The following is a 20,991-nucleotide window of genomic DNA, read 5'->3' as shown; positions in this document are numbered from 1 at the left end:
AATAGTAGAAGGGCTTTTTTTTCGAGCTGTACGTTATAGTTTTTCTGAGCCAAGCGGATCGGAGCCAAGCAATTCAGATTAACATTGTTACACGGTAATAACAGTTCATTTGCAATGAGTTTAGTTTACCTCTTATAGGCGATCTCATCTTCTTGTTGACGATCTGAGAGACGTTTCTTATAGTTTGTCCTTCAGTTGTCTATCGGCAGTTGAAATGAGAACTTCTATAGAAAAACGTTTTGGACGACTTTCAGAAGTTTAAATGGGACGGCAGACAAATTCGCATTTATCTGTCATTATTTCTGTACTAGGGAGAATTTCAGAGAGAATAATGATCGCAATAATGGTTCTTATATTGCCAATAATGATGGTCACATCATGTGTACTACCCTGCAAGAAGTGCATCTTTCCCTGCCAGCCTGCAACGGGCTAACAGCGTTTGCTTCTGAAAGAACCGAAGTCTTCACAGCTTATTTGAATGGAGCTCAGTCGTCCCTATGAATCGTGATATTCATATATATACGAGGCAGGTTCTTCTCTGAGCAAAATGGCGATCTTTATCCAGAGCTTGGGTTTCCTCCAATATGAAGCTATTTGTGTTTAATTGATTAAATCGAGCAAAGCCAATGTGTCATCCTCGCGACACGGTAACGGGAGAACAATGATGAGTCATGGAGGGCTGTTATTGTTGGTCCGTTTAATTGTGATTCCTGCTGCTGCTACCACTGTCTTAGTTGGGCCTATTCCTATTTTCCTTTCAATATTAAGAAAGCCCACTCCTTTTATGCATTTTTCCTTTTCAACCGGATTCATCTTCAGGTCGTTGTCGTACTAAGAGACAGCTGCGTTTGAGCGTTAGGCATTTGTTCCTTTGGTCTCTTTTTTTGCGGACCTTGATACTACTTAACAGTCTACGACAGCTGCCTGAACAACAAAAATGATGAAAATCCGTGTACTGCGGTTGCACTATTAGCGTTGTTACTGGCGTTGCTGATGATGCCTGCTCTTCTTTATCTTCTACTTTGAGGTTTAGCATTACAACGTTGTTCCTGGTGTCATGTGAAGACGACCTGCAGCTGGCGCGTGTGAAAGCATGTCGCGCGACGACGGCTGTGAACGTTGAACCGCTTCGTATGCAAGCTGGCGACAACGTCTGGTCCAATCGCTTAATCCACTACCGCTCTTACGATGATCGCGGGGACCATCAGCATATAGTTCACGCTGACGTGGCCAAGAACTCGGCCAGGACAAGCAGTTGTCCAGATGCCGTAATTGGCGCCTCTGTTTGATCTCATCTCATTTTTCTTTCTTATTTTATTATCGTGCACTATAGAAATTGCATCTATCAACACACTAACATAAGGAATGAACTGCGATAGCATTTGAACAAATTCTGAGAAAGTACATCATTAGATTGTCGATCACCAGATTGAACCAGGCTGCTGGCAGACAGACACGCGAGTTGAAGTCGGGTTTCCCAGAAGTTCAACAAGTCCTTCAGGAAGGAAGAAGTCGCACGCACCGCAATGCTGTCAGTTACCTAGCTGTGGCCTGTTCGTTCTGGCAGAATGAGGCGCAGAGCACCGGCTATTCTACGCACGATGAACATGGCCTTTGGTATTGCAGAAACGCACCGAAGTCGAAGCAGGCAGTAATAATAATTGCCCATCCTACAAAGCGGGTACAGCATTATAGACCGAACACATCGCGCTATGGCAGTTGCACTATTCAATCAAAATGAACCGAAGCGTGGATACGGAAAGAAAAGTGGCTCCATCTACCGGTCAGTGACGACAGCTACTAAGATGGGTCTACACCCATCATTTAGTGGCAACGGTACGACGAGCTATGAAGAACACATCTGTACCATAGTATAAAATAGTATCGAATCATAACCTATTTTATGTGTCGAACTTCGTAATACATTTAAGCGTAAAGTAGATTAAGGCTCGCATGAACTAACTTACAGGCAGTGTGCGCTTCTAGCACGTTGTTGATATAGCATGAAAGAAGCCGTTCATGTAGAAAGAGTCGATGACAACCATGCCTGTAATATCTTGTGATTATGTCACGAACGCATTAAGATAACTTTAGGCAAAGTGTCATGTAATCCTTCGATGTAGATTGAAGGCATGTATCTATGATACGTACATTCATCCATGTTTCATGCTGAGAAAACTTCAATATTTAATCTATTTCGCGCTCGGTTGATTCGATCACTATTTCATTTGTTTATTTGCTGGCGCGACAATCGGCCCAGGAATCGAGTTATCAGCTTGACCAAAACAGATATTAGACAATCATGTCAGAGGACCCTACAGTTTCTATTAACATCTAATGACTAGCTAAATATATCCCGACGATTTTTTTTTCAAAATCAAACTATTTCAAGATTCGTTCTATTGGAAGCTATATTTGGTTGAATGAGTCGAACCTCCAGCTCTGATCTATAAAATTCAAATAAATAAACCTATAAAATTTCCTATGAACTCGAATAAACACTTCTGGTCTAATCTTCTGTGACGTTTTAATTGGTTTCGGTGTTGTGGACATTTACGACTAACTAAAACTTGAAAAGAAAATAGTTCCAGTGTAGGCAGTGACAAGACAGCCAATTTGCAAAGGAGCCTGCATTGTAAATGAAAAAAAAAATGCAAAACTGCAAAGTACTGCACTCGGTTAGCCCTTAATGAAGTAGGAATGCTCCCATTTTCTGCCGCAGCAACCTGGCTGACTTTTCGGCTTATTTCCGAGGGGCATTTACTGCGTCGCGTTACACTTCCGAATATTCTGACGCAATCTCCAATGTGTTTCCGCGATAGAAATGTATAGGCCGAAGGCCGATTCGAACCCGAAAGAAGACAGTCATCTAATGTTTGTATTATTACAGCTCAACGTGTTGTTATTACGGATTAGAGTAATTGAAGATTGCAAATTGAAGAAGACAGTGAACTTCGTAGTGAATAGCGATCGTTAGACGATATCCAAAAGGAAAAGCTGTGAATCAAGAAGAGGTCAAACAAAAATATGGGTCAGTCAGAAAACGACGTCCGCCTGACTCAGCAATGATCAGGCGCACTCCAGCAAGTCTGAGTGCAATTATGCATTACTGCTGTAGCCTCAGACCACAGATGATAGGCGATGTCGTACGCCGATTTTGACTATGACAATCTGAAAGTGCATATATTATTTAATTAATAACATTTTCCAACTTGTAGGTAAAAATTAGACTGTATAATTAAAATGGGATAGAAATAACATTGCGGTATGGGTCACCTATTCCACATGTACAGGCAAAGTCGTTCGGATATGAACAAATAAAACGTGGTATATTATATATAAAGTATAATTTCTGATGATAGAATGGTGCTTGCATTCGAATACATTTTCTCACAGGTAAATAAGGCACTACGAGGTTTTGTAAAAGATTATTGAAATTCATGATACTATATCTTGTAGCCGCAGAAACCGCTCAAAAAATGCATATGATATCCAGCATCAAGCCAATGTGAGAAAAAAACCCATGCAAGGCTAAGGAAATACTACGAAAAAGTAGCTTATAAACAGCTAGCTATCTCCCTCTAACCCAGATTATTATTTTACACGTATATACATGTGTATTATAAATATGACCTATGCATTACACTGGCAACAAAGTGCTAGAAAAAAAAAACTTCTAAAAAGAGCAGGAGAATTTTGATAAGTAACGATTCATTTTAGCCAGGCACAATTAACAATAAATGCAGCTAACTTTTACCGTATTATATTTAAATGAGATCAGACCTTTGTTATATAGTCAAACAATTACCATGGTGAATTCAATGGCACGAAATCCCATAGCCGGTGAAGCTGTTACGCCTGGCAAACTTTTGCGATAAACCAAAATAGTCTAGGCAAGACGGGAAAGCCAAAGGAGATTTAAACACACTTCCATTATTACGAACGCGATTTCCGTTCGAGCCGTTTCGCCTCTGTTCTATAATACAAGCCACTGTGCCAAGCGTTAAACAGTTATACATAAAATAACTTAACCTTGCGGCCTATTTTTACCTAATTGCGATCCATTAATTGCGTGTTCACGGTATATGCAAACCAATTCCTGTATGCGTTTGCCTGTCTAACATGACCCTGTTCATTGTAATTTTGTCACAACGGCTGCATTTGAATATGAACCGAGGCCAGAGTTAGCGCCTATCAGCATATCTAATCGATTGCCCACGACGGTCTATCTGCCACGTTTTGATGCATCTCACCGACATATCCGAGCCTTCAAACGGGACTGTCGATGAATAGATAGGTCGACCTAATTGTAATACATGGGGCGACTTAGGTAAAAAATAATGGCGCAGGTTCTTGTCTGCTCGTTTGAATTTGACATCATGCCACAGGGCATAATACTATAACACTAGTTTCTCATACGAAACTAACAGCTGGTAAAGATTTACTGCCAAGCAAAAATACGGGACAGACGAGCTAAATTAACATAGATGGTGACGATGTGCACAACTATATAACACGGTTTGGCGAGAAAATGAGGTTTTTTTTTTTTTTTTTTTATAGAAAAGCACTAAGTTCTTGCAAAAACAGAATCTTCAAGTTCATACATTGTAAGCATTTTCACCAACACGCCCCACACAAGATCTCCTTTATGCACACGTGGATAATCTACGTTCACAAATCCTTCGAACCATCCTTTGGTAGAAGAGGAACATACAACAATGCTCCTCAGGTCCTCCTCAGTTTACCGTAGTTCAACATGAACTTATCCGCTCTAGCTTAACCCCTCTATATCAGGTTTGGAAAAGGGATGCATGAACACAAGGCCACCACGGACCTACCTACAGTTTCGGTAACTTCGGATAAATAAAAATAACATAGTGCGCCGGTCCCAACTATAACGCTAGATTCGTACGTTTTATGCTACTGAATTGCGGCTGCACGTAGTAATGTTAGAAAACTAGTTATCGTACCCGAATACGAGAAAATCAATAAGGAAATAAACTTTTGTTTGGAAGGCTCTTCCAACTAGCTCTATCGTTAACATCGCCTTAACCAGCTAGCGAGCGTCGCATGTTAAATAGATGTTCATTCGTAGGCTAATGAATATCAATAGAACACGGAGAATTTATCAATTACAAAAAAAAATAATAATAATTTTCACCTCTGTTGATTTGGCACACACGATCGACATCATCAGCCAGGTTAGATAAATACAGTTCGGTCTAGAGCTTAAATTATTACTTGAGTACAACAGGACCTAAAACGTAACAACATCAAACTAAATGTAGCTCAGTAATAATGTGTTACAGAGTACCTTCAGGTATCGAATACCACCTATAGCTTACATAGTAGTAGTTATTTAGTAGTTGAGAGCTTGAACAGGCCTAAAGTTACCACTTCGCTTTGTTTATAGCCTACGGTTGTGAAGGTGGCTTGAAGTTGTCCCGATTACAGCAGGTAACCAGTACAGCGCACTTCAGCATTTATTACACTACAGTTCTATTTTGATTGCCTTCTACAATGCCTCATCCTTGGATTCCCAAACGTGCCTTCATCTATATTCCCAGAGCTTTATTGTGACGCAGCGATTGTTTCAGGCCAGCTAAGCCATCGCACCCCGTTACAAATTGATAAAAAAGAGCACAAGTGGCGGCTTCAGGTCCCTCCGGGGGAACCGTAAGCGGGACGCGGGGCAGCAGCAGTGCGCGAAGAAAACCGTTGTGGACGCACCGGGAAACCGTCAATATTTATTTGATATATAGTAGAACTTGGCCAAAACAGTAATAATACACAATGTGGGCTATCCAATGAACAGCGTCAAGCAATAGTTAAACAAAACACCACAATGGCCAGGTTAATAATCGCAATAACAACCGCGGCAGCTATGTTAGTACAACAGCACTAAACAGTTTCACGCTTTTCATGAAGACTGTTTCTTCAAAGGTTATTCCACAGAGCTGTAGATAGACAGATTTTCTTCACAACGAAAGAAAAACTCCTCCTTTGATCGATTATGCAATGCCCCGAAGGATACGTTCATATCGCCTCTATACTGCTAAAAGCTGACAAAGATGGTATATTTGAAAATGTTAAATCGTCAGAAGCTAGACGGAACGACTGCCCAAGGCTCCGGTTTGTCAGTAAACCATATCTAGTATTTATTAAGTGTGTTAGCGAAGCAACGTTGTTTACTATAGAATGTTATAGAATTATATAGAACAAACGTTTGTATTGCGTTAGATAGTCATCAAGCTAAAAAAAGATAGTGACACCGTCCCGCGAACCGACCTGCGAATAAGTACGTGTGCGGGTACCAAGCAGCGATAAAATACGGAAGAGCTATAGTACTAGAAGAAAGACTTAGATAGGTTAAAAACAATGATAAAGAGCGGCGCAAATACCGCTCTAGTTCAACATAGCGTAATTGGCCTTGTCGCTCGTTACTAACGCGCAAAAATGTTCTGTATTTAGAATATCCGCATCTGAGTTCGTAAAGACATGCCATTGTGAAACGCAATCAATTCACATAAAAAATAGAAAAATCTAAAAATTAAATCCGATCCTTCAGAACTCGCTCATTAGTCTCGGCAGAATCTCATCGCGAGATATGTCTACACATATATGATATGACGTCTTTATTATTCTGGTTAGCTCTGGCTACCCCGAGTATTGTTCATCTTTTTCGGTGCTGATCTTATCACAACATGACTCCTGCTTATTTGCCGGCTGGTTGCGTTGTACCTTGTAAATTCGTTGGTTGTACTATTCAACGATGAGGCTTCTAGATGAAGCAAGCGTCCCGATCTTCTTCACCGCGTTCTGCCAATGAACCTCTGAGGTGATTTGCTCCTTCGCATCCAGTTGTGAACCATTTATATCACCTTCACTGTCAGCACTACGCCTACTGACGATGATATGTATTCATCCACCTTTCGATGTATATCGCGCCCTCCAAAAACAGCCAACCGTACTCAGTGCCCGCTAATGATAGTGCCTGAAGCGTGAATGGCTCGAAGACATGAGAACTTGCCTCGGCTCAATGTTATTTCTGTGGGTGGCAGATCCAAATGTGGCGGAAAATAACAGTCGCTTAGCCGCTGCGCTGGGGTACTGGGGGGTTAGTGAACTTAATGTGAAGTTATGGTTGTGGCCAAATGGAACAAGGCATGTACGGGTGAACACTATGTGGATAGCCGGACGGACGTATGCGGAGGGAGGTAAATGGAATTGACCTAGACCTTGTTCCCAGAATGCTTACATGGCTCCCCCAGGGAGAGAGAACCAACATAGGGCAATAATATTCGGATCACGTGGTGAATTAGCTCAGTCTTATGTGTACGAACAGATACCTTTCAGGCTGCATATTTATATACAGATAGAATGAAGTATCTCCGCCGGTAGGGATTAGTCAATCATTTCTATGCTCGTACATGCGTCCCTTGAAGCGAAATAACTAGAAACTTACTTGGTGGATCGTCATCATCATTGATTGTTCGCAGTTGTAAGCTTGTTTTTAGCAGTACTTCTCGAATACCCCATTACGAATATTTATGCTTTACTTAGTTGCGTTTATTAGACCACTACTCCCAACACAGGCAATTACTATTATTATAGAGCCTTTATTCTTCTTTGAACCCTGTTTTTCTCTTGATATTAGGCCGTTGCGATATGTGAACAAATTGGCTGGCTAATGAAGGAAGCCAGTTTTTTTGTTTGCTGAATTTAGGTCTTTACTATAGATCTGCCGTTCCGCCCTAGTGATCTTTATGACTACTGAATCCGCCGAAACCCTTTACTGATGAGTCAAGTTTAAGTTGTTTATGAATACCGTATTATGAAGACACTCTATACGCAGAAAACTAATACAACGAAGATTTGTATAGTGTAGATAATGATAAATTTGGCACTTGGGTTTCTCTGCCAACGAGGTCTCAATCTTCAATAGTCGTATGGAAAAGTAACGGGTGTATACTTTATTTAACTAAGCGAAGGTTAACTAACGCGGGTGACGATAAATGGAGCCTTTAAGCTGTTGATAATTTTGCATCATCTCTGTAGGAGTTATTTTGCAAATAGCAAACAAAATCTGCGTTTCCTATACCGTTAGCAAGCTTTCCAGTTGATTTTCTAAAGCAGTGCGGTGACTCTAACGAATCACCCGTTAACCCTTTACTCATAGTTTTGCAATCGTTCGATCGAAACGACCTGACTCTGTCCTCTTCGGTCGCTAATAAGCGAAAACTATAAGAGCAAATGTCAGGAAGCTAAGTATCATTGATGTCACAGCGCTTTGGTCCTACATGTCGCTCTAGATAAAGGGTTTACCTGAAACTTCAGTAGCATGTATCGTTAACAATACGTAACTGAGACGCCGCCTGGCGTCCCAAAACGATGAACCAGAACGTTGTTTTCACATTGACCAATTTTTCAAAAATATAAAGTGAATTTTTGCGACCTGTGACTTATCTGCTATGGAATCGATGCGCGGCATTTATTTGATCACTGGATCCCATCCCGTAACGGCAATAACGGACGCGAAAGTTTTTTTTTTTTGGATCCTATCCCGTAATGAACCGACACTGTCACCAACGGTCCGGCGAGTGCTCTTTTCTTTTCAATGACCAATGTTCGACACGTTTAGTTCGCTATAATATATTCCGTGACCCTATTACATAACGATAACGATATCGCGCTATAATGGTAAGCCATAGCGACAGATGCGTCCAAAGCTGTAACTGCCAGCCCTTTCTCACGCACATATATTCCTATATTGGTCAATAACTTTCCCTAACTTACTTACCTATGCGATATACTATAGTCATAAAGAGAATGTTATAGTTATTGAAAAATAAGTAAAAGGAAGAGCATTTTACAGCTTGAGTTTTTGCTTAGAAATTAAGCGCTATTTTGTCATCGTGTTGTTTAGAAAGACATTTGTTGTGGCAGGGTGTTTCCCACCCCGAAGAACGCTCTCGTGTAAAAGAATTAAAAGCAAAAGTTTCATGGTTAGATATGCTTATAGAAACATCCATTATCCATTAAGGATAACGCCGGTAAAAGATGGCAGGCCTTTTCGTCTGCGGATAAGTTCGTGTGACACACGCTTCGACTGTAAGATGAAGACATGAGACTGGTACCATTTTTGCATATTGACGCAACAAATAAAAGGCAGTCGTATAGCACTTCGTTCGAAATGTCGATATTCGTTGTATGTTCGAAGAAGTTGGCATAAAACTTATGCCCAACGCTAATCTAATAAGACTGCTTTTTACCCTTATTGGGCAAGTTATTGCTGATAATCCTAATAACCAGACATTTTAGAACGGAATTTAATATGGAAATAGTTTTCAGCACTTGGTAAATACATTCTATTAGTGACGTGAAAATTTTCAGTTTAATTTTCTTATCTAAAAATGAGGAGCTGAAGAAAAAACAGAATTTCACATGATTTTTACGCGGTCTGACGTCGACGAAGATTAAGTTGTTTTTAATCCGCTGGACAGATGACACGTTAACTGCACTCCTAATCAGTAGAACAATGCCGTCTGCTTGTTTGCTTAATACCTGCTCATGAATACATTAACTAATAGATGCTGTGTATACAGTGAACATCTACTGAAGCTCATTTTATACGAAGAATTTATTCAATAGATTTGTCCCCCTAGTTGTTTCACTAGCTGGCATCTATAGATAATTCTCACTACGACGATGCCAACTAGTAGCATGAAACACAAACACACGGACGTGTGTGGGATCAAAAGAAAGCATGTACAGTGTACTTGGTCTCTGATACGAAGTAGGAATTAAGGTGATATAATACGCGATAATTTTCAATTGAAAATCTTTGTTCCCACTACTCTGGATACCCATAATTCAACCCTCGTTTGAATATGGGTTCAAACGAGACGTTTGAGCCAACTCGTTCTAGGTACATCGCTACCATCGCGATTACTACACCCTAGCACCCCTCAGTAAAATAGGTCTTGCTTAAACAGTTCAGTATCCCATCTGGAGCTATGCCAGTAGCCAGCACAGCGTACCCATGGTGTTTACTAACATTCTTTCAACAATTCTTCCTTTATAGATATGTACACAGGGGTCTATAGCCGGTGGCCGATGGAAGCGCTTTCTATTTATTGCACACCTATCAAAAACTGCTCTGATACCTTCCAATAAGTTCTTCGCGGATCGGTGCTCTGCAGTTAATCAACGTATAAACCGAATAGCATACCTTTACTACAAGTGATTGTAACGGCCGCAGAGTGTTTTCAGCAGAATCTTGTTGTCCGCTTCTGACTAGTCGTAGCCGTTCAGGAGTTCGTGGTTTACCTCTAACTAGCTTACGACTTTGAGCTACCCAGCGATTCATCGAGCCGCAGCAAGCTCGGAAAGTTGATGGCTGGGTAATGAGACTAACAGTAGGGAGGCAGATCCGAGGCAAGATGGCGCGAAATAAAATATTCATTTGGCGTCTCCAAAGTCTCCTATTCGTCTGCCTCTTCCCATTAGAACTTCATTGTACACTGATCTAGCTGCTGCTGCTGCTGCTGCTGCTTCTAGGCTTTACTAAAACGCTTGCTCGCCCGTCCCTTCAGTGGAGAATCCCAGTCGCGTTCACTGTTGTCAGGCCCTTCTAGCTTAGACGGCTCAGTCAAAATAGCGACTGAACGGACGGTATATTCCAACGTCGCACCCACCTCCACGCACTCGCTTTTCATTTTACGAGGAATCGAAATACTATGGGTGCACGGGTATCAGCCGACCATGCCTGCAGTAGCTGCAGACTTTGGCAGTTGGCCTGCGCATTGAACACAGCCTAGTTTCTGCATACCCCACACTACACGATAAATTTGAGTACCCAGCATAGGCAGTTAAATATCTGTATCAAGTCATCGTACGAGAGCACGGTCCTCAGCTCTAAGTCACCGACGAGACCACAGACAAGTATACTTTCAGCAGAAGTGTTAAGGGATGTTTGTGTGATGAGGCGAAAATCACGCCGACGCCGCAGTGCTAAAACTCATATTATAAATGACCCGACGAACCCACTACTCATATATTTTCCCGGACTTTTCCATGCAGACGGCCCTTTAGCTGACAGAACAGTTCAGTGGTTACGTAGGTACAAGTCGCGAGTAGATCAGACATCTGACGTCACAAAGAAAATGCCCACCTGGGTTATGTACATTGGCAACATATAGGCCGTTTTGCTAGCTAACTAACTAACTAATACGTGTCTACACAATTTATGCGTGTCGCGTTTTGTTATAAGGATTACAAGGTATAAGGATAAACAAGACGACTATCCTTTCGGTGTCAACAAGATACCTCTTTGAAATTTAATATTTTTTTAATATATCTATAATAATAATATCTGAGCGAAGCCTACTTCTTAGAGTGTTTGTCAAACTTATTTAGTCTCTCCGTATCCCATATAAATGGAAACGAGAAGTTTCTTTACGACATTTTTTTCGCTGGTTTTGGTAGATAAGAACAATGCGATCAGTGAGCCTATTTAGTTTCTAAGCAGTAACATCAGCTTTTTTTTTCTCTAATCTAAGGCGCAAAGAAGTTGCCCTCCCGACCTGGTTGTTGGCTGTGCACGTCCTGTTATTATAGGACAAGACTAAGGATTGATCTTGTGCAGACAAACAGGCTACGCCCAACTTTCCTCATCTATAAATTGCAGTCAAATAGAAAGATGTACAGATATCGCGATCACCATACGAACGTGTGCCATTACTACTATTTCATTGGTGGGGGCGGCTTTCTGGTCTTTTTTGCCCTATAGTGACGATATGCACATTGGAGAAAATGCGCTTTCATATTTCGCTTTATTATCAATCAAGTTTATTAAAATTCGCGTCAGATCATTGCACACACGATTCGCATGCTTTATATAATGGAAAAGTTGGTTTTGTTTGTTTTTTATGGACTCGCTACTATTTGTTGTTTTCATCAACATATACAATTTTTTTTCTTTGCCTCCATCTTACTTTAGACATGCCACAGATTTATTACTCCAATGTTACCAAATTCGAAATTGATATCAATATCACTTATAGTTATATGCTGGGATACGCGCAGTATCTAGAGAATTGTGTGATCTAGTGCCTTCTAGACCTTTTTAGCTGTGTCATTATTGTTACTGCTGTTGATCTTCGATAGGCAATCAGGCGTTCCGATCTTTTTTTGGGAAGTAATAAGGACGTTGCTCCACTCTGACGTAGCTTTACTAAAATAAACGCTTCCCCCTCATCGTCTTTATTTCTGTGCCATTGACATCCCTCATTTTTCTCTGATCTCCTCTAATCCCATCCCCTCTTTTAGGCTGCCTTCATTAAAGGGCAAACTGTTTTTTTGCTTTGCTCGCATCTATTGCTCGGTACGGCCAATATGAGGCCAGGAACACCTTAGCACTTCCGTGCCAGGAGGTCATTCGCCAGTGGCTTGAATAGTAGTCAGATTGGATCCTCTATAGCGACTAACCGAAAGGGCATCAAAGCCATACAGACACTCTTGTAGCGTGCACCTTATCTGTCCCTTCACTCGTCTGGCTTTTGTGTTCCTACTGACCTAATAACCTGCCGAAGACGATTATAGATTCGCGCCCATGCAAATTTAGCCTTTGTAAAAGGTCCCTGTTTTTCGTACATTCGGGCCTTTCTATTTTTATCCGCCTCTGAACTTTTCTGGGCCAAACGAAAAATTGTAGATAGTGAACACGTCTACATATATCATATTTGGATCCTTCCCTGTTCGGTCGATGCCGACTAGCGATGATAGAAGATATCGCGGCATGGAAGATGTATCATTTATGCTTTGTTCGCTAAAACGATAGACTTCAAAGAACACAGGCGTGGGTGGAGATTTCACTCTACTTAGGGTTTCTAGGAAACTGTCCGCTCTGGTGACACATAGGTGCAACAAAAAATGCAGTAAACATTGACCCTTGACGTCTAGCGTATTTTTGAGAAAGAAACCTGCTGTCGGGCTTACCTGTGACGACAAGATGAGAATATCATTAACAAATGGAGGCTGCAGTGATGTCTTCTAAAAACCTACCACTTCAATGTATACCAGCGTAGACCTGGTTAACGTAAGAGATCAGTCATTTATCAAACCGAGATATAAACATAAATGGGAGACAAAGAGATCGGAACTGTATATTTTTTGCTATCAGGAAACACAAGAAATCTACAGTTGTCTTTTAAAAGTAAAACGTTTTGTTTTGCTAGCAATGTATCCACTTGCCAAGTTGCTACGTGCGGTAGGTCACATCACGAAAATAAGAGCTGGCTTTGCTTTGGATGAGTTCATATATTACGTGACTATTATATGTACCGATACCGATTGAAAGCGTCTAGCCTGTTTGTCTGTACGGCATTATGAAATTATCAATCGCAGACTCAAGTTTAACTCGAACTTACCGTAATATTCTCTATCTGCAAGAATGAAACGATTTTCCTATAGAAAAGAAAGGCATTAGCATATAAGATATTCATATTTCGTATGTGTGGGTCTTTGGTACGATCAATAACTTTGAAGTAATAGCGCGTCCGCATACGTAGACCAGGATTTTTAGCTATATTAATCGGTCTTTGAAAACGGGCAGACTTCGTCCAGTCTTACTAATGTTCGTCCGAATGTTGGAAAAAACAAACAGTATCAAAAACACTTTTCACATTTTACTAGTCTATAATCAATTATCGTTTGCCGCCACGCTCTGTGTCGGTCATGTTTTTCAGTTAACTGTTGCACGCAAGGCCAAAAACGAGAAAAGGCCAAGAGCCATGTTTGTTCATTATTATTCCGCCTAATGAAAATTGAGGCAACCCGTCAGTCTGCAAGTCTACGCGTAATCTTCGACCTGTACTCCTTCCTACATATTTAGATTGGCCAGTTTTAACATCGGAGGCCATCAGCAGTACACTGAAAGATTCCTTCATGGCTCTTTTGCTTCGAAGCGTTCCTTCTACGTTCAGGTTCTAAGAAAGCCCCAGGTCGGCATTTTCGAAAGGGAGAACTGTTCGAAGCGATCGGGCCAGAAATTTCTAGTGTCGAAACTCTATCTAGCCGCCGATCCGATCGAACTTGTACAATGCTCTTCACATGTATAGAGTAAGTGATAATAACGAGATCCGCTGTATAAAAATTAACCCGATTCTAGGACGGCCCGCATGAACTTGAATGCCTTCGCGGTACGTTCCACTATTAAACATTTAGGAATTCGTACAAAAAAGTTATTGGTACTTTGTTATACTTTTTCCGACGATAACGGTGGGTACTGAGGTCAGGGTGATTGTGGAACATAGATGGCTTCTGTGGGGTTGGGAACGGCAACGGTGGCTGCAAGGGGGCGGTGGCAGCGCTCATGAAGCGTTAAATCACTTCCCTGCGCCTTTTCTTTGTTCTGCTCTCTGCTCCTTTGAAGTTCTGATTCACTTGCTTTTATCACGACCGCTAGTTATTCGTGCCAGCTGTGTTCGCGGAGTGCAGATAAGTCTTTTTGCTACTCTGTTGAATCCTCGCTTTGACCGATACTGACGAGAAAGCGGTGCACACACACTCTCAGGCGGACAGAACGCGAGTCGGACTGCATCGAGGACCTCGGGCTTAGTCCTTAGTCCTTTTTGCCCGAACTAAAAAGCCTAGATGCACTTTTCTTGGTTGACAAACCGACAGTAGGCCGCTTTAAAAGCACCAGTGGTTGTACTACAATGAGAAATGGATTGCATGGGTAGAAAAAATAAATCCAGTCTTTTCATTTGCTAGTCTGATGCCACTGAACAAGGTGATAATAATGATATATGTGGCTAGAATCGTTGATGACTCGTGGTGTTTTAAAAGTTCTGTCTCAGTCAGACATGAGTGAGACGACACTTGTTGTTTCCTCGGCTTTTTGTTTCAGTAAACGCGGGATTGCAACCGTAGGTATGATAGTGGTATTTCACTTTTCAATACTGCATCGTGTTTTCTTTTACATCGCACAAAATTTAGAGATCTTTTTTGTTTGCAACGAATGAGAAAGTATCATTCTATGCAAGAAAAATATAGCGTAGAAAGTTTCCCAAAATCGTAATTAATTTTTTTTTTTACTTATACCTAGAACTCCTATTAAAATCTGGATTTTCATGAGCGATTGATCCACGGCCAACATTTAGATTCCCCTCAAAGCCATACATTGTTGTGTGACCTCTGTTTATATTGCTATCGCAATGACTCCAATTGTGGGTATTTCTTGCGGTATTTCTGGGTTGTTCAAACGCTGGCTAGGCTAGTGCGCTCTGAAGTAAGTCGTCATCTGTGCCAGGGTCAGAATGGACATAAACCATTTACGGGACTTTGCCGATTTTTGAAGAGCTGGCCTTGAAGCGTCTGTATTCTGTTAACCTTTATTGAACCTCTGTTCTATAAAATTACAGTCTAGCTACCTTTTATTGGCGTTTGCCCATCTTTTTACGTGTGGCTAGGCCTCATCACTTAACAAATCTTGCAATGTTCACATATTCATTGTCAAGGTAATGCAGTACCCTGTTTCGTTCATCTAAAAAGGTTGCAATGTTATACATGCCGTTGCCGCGATAATGCTTTATTACTACGCATAAATCATTATCTTGTGAACCTAACGTAAAATAAATGATAAATAGACATCTTGTGTCCTAATAGAAGTCATTTCACTTCATGAAACGTATGTTTAACAATCAGTAGATAGAGTAGCGAGGCTGAGAATTCATTCAAGCCGAGCAAACCAGATGTCGGAATCGACGGGGCATAACTTTAGCTGAGAAGAAACATAACTTTCCTACACCAGGAGACTTCACTATAGTCAATCGAACGTAGCTATGTTGAATTATAATGGCATTTGCAAACATTATGAAATGTTTCTTACCGAAAATGAAGTCGAACTCAAGCTTTCTGAGTATTTACACTGTAAAGTGTCAAAGCTGAGCCAGGGGAAAAATTTAAGAATAGAGGACATCGTATGCTTGATCAAAAATAGTTATCTGAAAAAATAGTTATAAAAATCTCTGATTTAGCGCCTTATTCGACCCCCTACCCCGAGCCGATAGTAGTCCAAGCTCATCCTTATATCACAGAAAACATGAGCAATGCACGTGGTGCACGACAGACAGGTATATCATTATGCATCTTCGGAAATTTCCACACTGAACACATTTATTTAGCACTGTATTTTTGGTACATAGACAATAGCGGAGACGATGCTCTATACTTCCGTTGATGAAGATTAGTTAGAAAAAATGGGGTTATAGAATACTAGGCTGCCCCTATCGGCATTTTAAACATTTATGTCCATACGTTATAGTGCTAGATTGTATTTGTTCACCTATTATATTTACCTAAAAGATTAGGTATGACATTGCGCTTAGATAGAATATCGACTATACGCTTCGTATACGTTTTATATTCACCCTATTAGCACAAGCTGCGCTCAAAATGTCAAATGCCATTATGCATTTAGCCTCTACACGCTCGGTAACTAGCCACTAGACACTAAGATAACCCATTTTATTGGCTTTTCTGTAGAAACCCATTTCTCACTGGTGTTGTGCCGTCTATTCATATTCATGCTCATAACCTATTTAGCCGTTATTAGCCAGGGGAAGATTGTGGGGTCTTAGGATGGGAGGGGCGGGCTTTAACCAACCTAAACCGCAGAGACACTGTGAAAACAACAACATCGTTGACAGCGAAAACAACCCCAGCAGAGCAATACATGTATATCCTGCCTTATTCTGATACTTAGCCATTTTTGCTTTAAGCTTTCGTCTTTCTAACTTAAGTTAAGTTGTCCAGCCTTAGACGACATGGACCCTCTCAGGCCACCGAGCGTCTGCCAGCCCACATTGTATCTATAATAGCTCAACGAGCTACTCCGCCCCAGTCAAATAGACGAACACTCGAACCCCACCGAGTGTAGTCGGTACGGTTGGAGACCGTTAATGTCGACAACGCACTGCTATTGGCCTTATATTAGTACGTATGGACGAATGCATATTTGTGCATAATCATACTCTCCATATCGTATTTAGACTGTTTTAGTTTAGTAAACTCGCCGGCCACCTTTTCAGGGTCTTGCGCACATTGTGCACGTGTTTTTTTCCCTATTATCGCATTCGCTTCATTCTTCAATACGTACTGCGTGGTTCGTTAGGGAGTGTTGTGTCTTACGAAAGGCGCCCACATTATGCACTCCTTACGCTGAATCATCGACTTGAACCTCAATCCCGAAGACCCCGTCACCCTCATACAGAACTCGGGGTTGCTTCATAAGCCTTCATCATGAAGAACGAGAGACGATAATAAATAACCGCAACTATAATGTGGCGTAATAGAATGGGTTGGTAGATTGTGATGCGGACACGATGTGCGATACGAGAAAGGTACATTGTGACCTGTACCCGTTATCAGTAAACTGCACAAATAATTTTCATTGTATTTTCTCAAATTATCACGCACACTTAATATTAATCCCCGCATATTTAGGACTACTGACAACACTAGCTAATTCGCTAATATATGCTATGGGGCCGGTTTGATACTCTGGCTCGATGGTGATAATGTTTTATAGGTAAAAAGCAAAATGATATAGTCCACCCGTAAAATGAGTGAGTGACTGGCACGAGAATAACCACCGCTTAATCAAATCTATCTCTCTGCTTTAAATAACTATTTGAAGTTTTAAGACTATTGAAATTCAACTCAAAGAAATGTGACACAGTTGTTTATCTAATGCCTTATATCAGCTCAGCTTAAAATGGTAACACAAATCCCCAATTCCGCCTAAACGAATAGGCATAAATTTGAACCCCCGCATCAGCGGTATATACGGGACAGTCGATTTATGGAGTGTTAAGTATCGCAAAATTTTCCTCTATGATTCGGGCAGTATTTTCCAAAGGCATAATATAAATGTATGAGATTGATATCTTGCTGGTATGATGGAAAGTCAAGCTAAAGATTAAATAAAAAATGAAATAGTTTAAATTAACTATTTTATAGCTATTTTAGGTTTTTCGACCAGCGCCGCCGTCAGACATTCTATCAGACAGGCGGGTGGCTCGCACCAGGTTTTTTATCAACTGAAGTCAACGGAACATCGATAGCATGATGACAAGATGAAGTCATGATTCAGCTTTGCCTGAAAGGCAAAATCGACCAAAAACGCCTTACCCTTCACCCCTAATAAGCGAACTACTAATAACAGTATACTAGCATCACCACCTGGGCAAACAAGCATAAGCAAACCCCCACCTTCGTTATATGCAGCGAGCGAAAAGCAACAGGAACACGTGACAGTAGGCTGTCAACCTCCTCTGTGAGAAACAGAACCTTAGTCATCAGCTAACAAAAGCGAAACGCACTTCCTTCCTCTACAGGCTATATTTCCCTAGGTCAACCAGCACAACCATGAGGATCTTAAGGCCAAAAATCTTCGTTTCCTGCCGACTTCCGCCAATTTTAAAATCGCCGGATCTACCTTTTTTTTTGCCAGCAGGTAACAAGCGACTGCTCCGTATGGCCCTAGTTCATGCAGTGCACGCCCAAGCCTAGAAATCCTACTACTAATGAAAGCATGTACATAGGCTAGAGCAAACGAATTCTTCCCAAGCAGCCGAGGTAAGAAAGGGAACAATCGTTTTGATATGGTATCGATGCATCAAGCATATGCTGATAGATATGTGTTTGATAGACAATATTGTCCAAACAAGGCTTCTCATAACGAAGCGGTAATACGGTAAACCTGTGTATAGACAGTGACTAGGCACGATTCAATAACTGCCTCTTTATTTTTTTAAACAGTTGAACCCTATAAGACAGTATAGCGGTAGACATCAGTGTGTCGTCGGTTTGTGTACATTGACATTTGCCGAAATTTTTAATAATGCGCCTAATATGGTATGTACTATTATTTATTCGATGAAACTTCTAACATTTGTGCCAAAGATGTCCGCCTAGATCAAAGGTTACTTTCATTTTTGGTCTTCCAATAGAATGTGTCGGCCAGAATTGACCCTATAAGACGCCTTTCCTTTCAGTGTGCCTGTTGCGAACTGGGAATTGCAGTTACGAAAGCAGTGATAATGTCATCGGATCTTTCGAAAGGTTACGCAAGCGACATACTAAAAGAATTAAAAAATTAAATTTAGATAGCTTAAAATAGTAAAAAAAAAATATTGAATTGGTTACATTGATAGGTGTTTAAATTTTGTTGGATACGCAGTGAATCATGATTCGTTGGGTTTGTTTGCTTGAGCCAAAATGGACCACACTGGATAACCGAACGGGAAAAAAATACGCTTGGATAAAAATCGAATTATGATCAATGATCCCTTGAACAACTCGTCATAAACACGTATACATCTGAAGCTGCATTTCTGTAAGACAGCTTTGGTACGTCGCGGTGTAGTACGTTCCAAGTTCACGAGAGCGTTTTCATCAAACGCACGTCTGATACCTCAAACCGTTCACAGCGCTCAGTCAAGCTTACGGTCGTCGACGAGCTGGAACGCTTGCACCGTTCCCTCTATTTTTGGTGACCTTTTTTTATTTTAGTTATATACTATTTAGAACGATTAATTAGTGTGCTCAAAATAAAAATAAAAATTTTATGCAATATTATAGATTATTGAGGAGGCACCTTATATACCATGATTCAGGCCGATCTCTATTTTGAGGAGTCAGTAAAGGAGTACGTATGCACAAAAAACGAACCATAAACAATTAGCGTTGTGACATGATGTTGTTCTACTTGAATATAAAGGCCGAATCTATAAATGATCTTTTTTAGCATTCTGATAAAGTCGTTTTCGGGTATGTAATGAATGAATAGCGCATTCTACGCGATGCATCAACACTATCTACCTCGATTGTTCTCGACTGGAATCGATTCCATAGACAAAAAAAATAGCCTGGAAGGTTAAACCCACCGGCTGTAATCACTGGACGACCATTATCGGCATTATATGTTGACTACTGTCATCTGTAGAGAATAGTTAATGCTTTGTTCCACCTCATTACCTTCACTAAACCTGAGGCCATAGCATGCTCAGAATTATGACATCGCCGTATGATAAACTGAATTCTTACGGCGGAAATCAGATTTTTCTTAACGGTTTTTTTTTTACATAAAGTAAGTTTATACAGTAAATAGCTTATGAACTGACGCCAAACAGTATTTTCTGGAAGGATAATGAAAACTAATATTTCAAGGTGATTCCCTTATACTAGAGTATATTGAATAAATATATTAGTCTATAAGAATAAATAGGGTTTGTGATCGAAATGATAAACATTTCGTATGAGATGTTTAGTTTCATACAAATCAGTGCGGCGTCCTTTACGCTCACTATCTTTACCGGCGGTTTAGAACCATACGTTTAGTCCTATATGATGCAAGCTAAAAATAGCGCTTATTTTCCTTTATTTGATCTTTCTTGTGTATGAACTTACCTTTTGATTTTCCAGTTTTGTTTTGAGGTCGTGAAGAGTCCAATACGGGGGCACAGTCTTCGGCGCAGGTAGACGGAGCTCAAGGTCGCGAAGCCATCGACGGAGACATCTCATGTCTGTCGTAACATCTAAAAGGACAATAATTCAAAAGCGAGAGGAACATACAACAGCGACAAATATGTGAAATTATGCAATAAATTTCTTGATTGCCTTTAGTTTATCGTTGCAAACAATTGGTATATAAAGATGCTACCTGTTGGAGATTTACAAACGAACAAAGCATTGGTATCGGACTGTCGGTGCCTTACGTCCTTTAGAATTAGCAACAAATCACAATATCGTACAACTCCGTTATGAGGAAAAGCCCGCTGTTGCAAGGACCGTTTCAGTTCGATGCTTGTTGTATATGAACCAGGCAACCTATAGTTTTAAATTCGTTTCAGTACCCCACTAACGTCATGCTGAAATGTTTACCCGCCATCTTGACCTTGTCGAAGACATTTTCGGAAGATACAT

The 20,991-nt window shown here is 40.7% G+C and overlaps 1 protein-coding gene across 11 annotated transcripts in view; it reads right to left on the bottom strand.

Moving 5' to 3' along the window:
- The window catches only part of LOC111265163 (uncharacterized), a 117,577-nt gene that overhangs the window by 24,077 nt on the left and 72,509 nt on the right, over window positions 1-20,991 (bottom strand). For 9 of the 11 annotated variants that reach the window (XR_015312964.1, XM_022841585.2, XM_086970376.1 and 6 more), the window contains one exon: window positions 20,476-20,603. Coding sequence is in view for 10 of the 11 variants with exons in the window: in XM_022841585.2 (XP_022697320.1) it covers window positions 20,476-20,603 (128 nt within the window). In the remaining variant the exon portion in view is untranslated. Of the gene's footprint in view, window positions 1-2,870; window positions 3,172-3,209; window positions 6,995-20,475; window positions 20,604-20,991 lie in introns of those variants that run through there. The other 2 variants (XM_022841588.1, XM_022841586.2) reach the window with 2 other exon arrangements.

Source organism: Varroa jacobsoni, unplaced genomic scaffold (genome assembly GCF_002532875.2).
Source record: "Varroa jacobsoni isolate VJ856 unplaced genomic scaffold, vjacob_1.0 scaffold_939, whole genome shotgun sequence".
In the NCBI taxonomy this organism is placed as follows: domain Eukaryota; kingdom Metazoa; phylum Arthropoda; class Arachnida; order Mesostigmata; family Varroidae; genus Varroa; species Varroa jacobsoni.
This window is presented reverse-complemented; position numbering and strand designations above follow the sequence as displayed.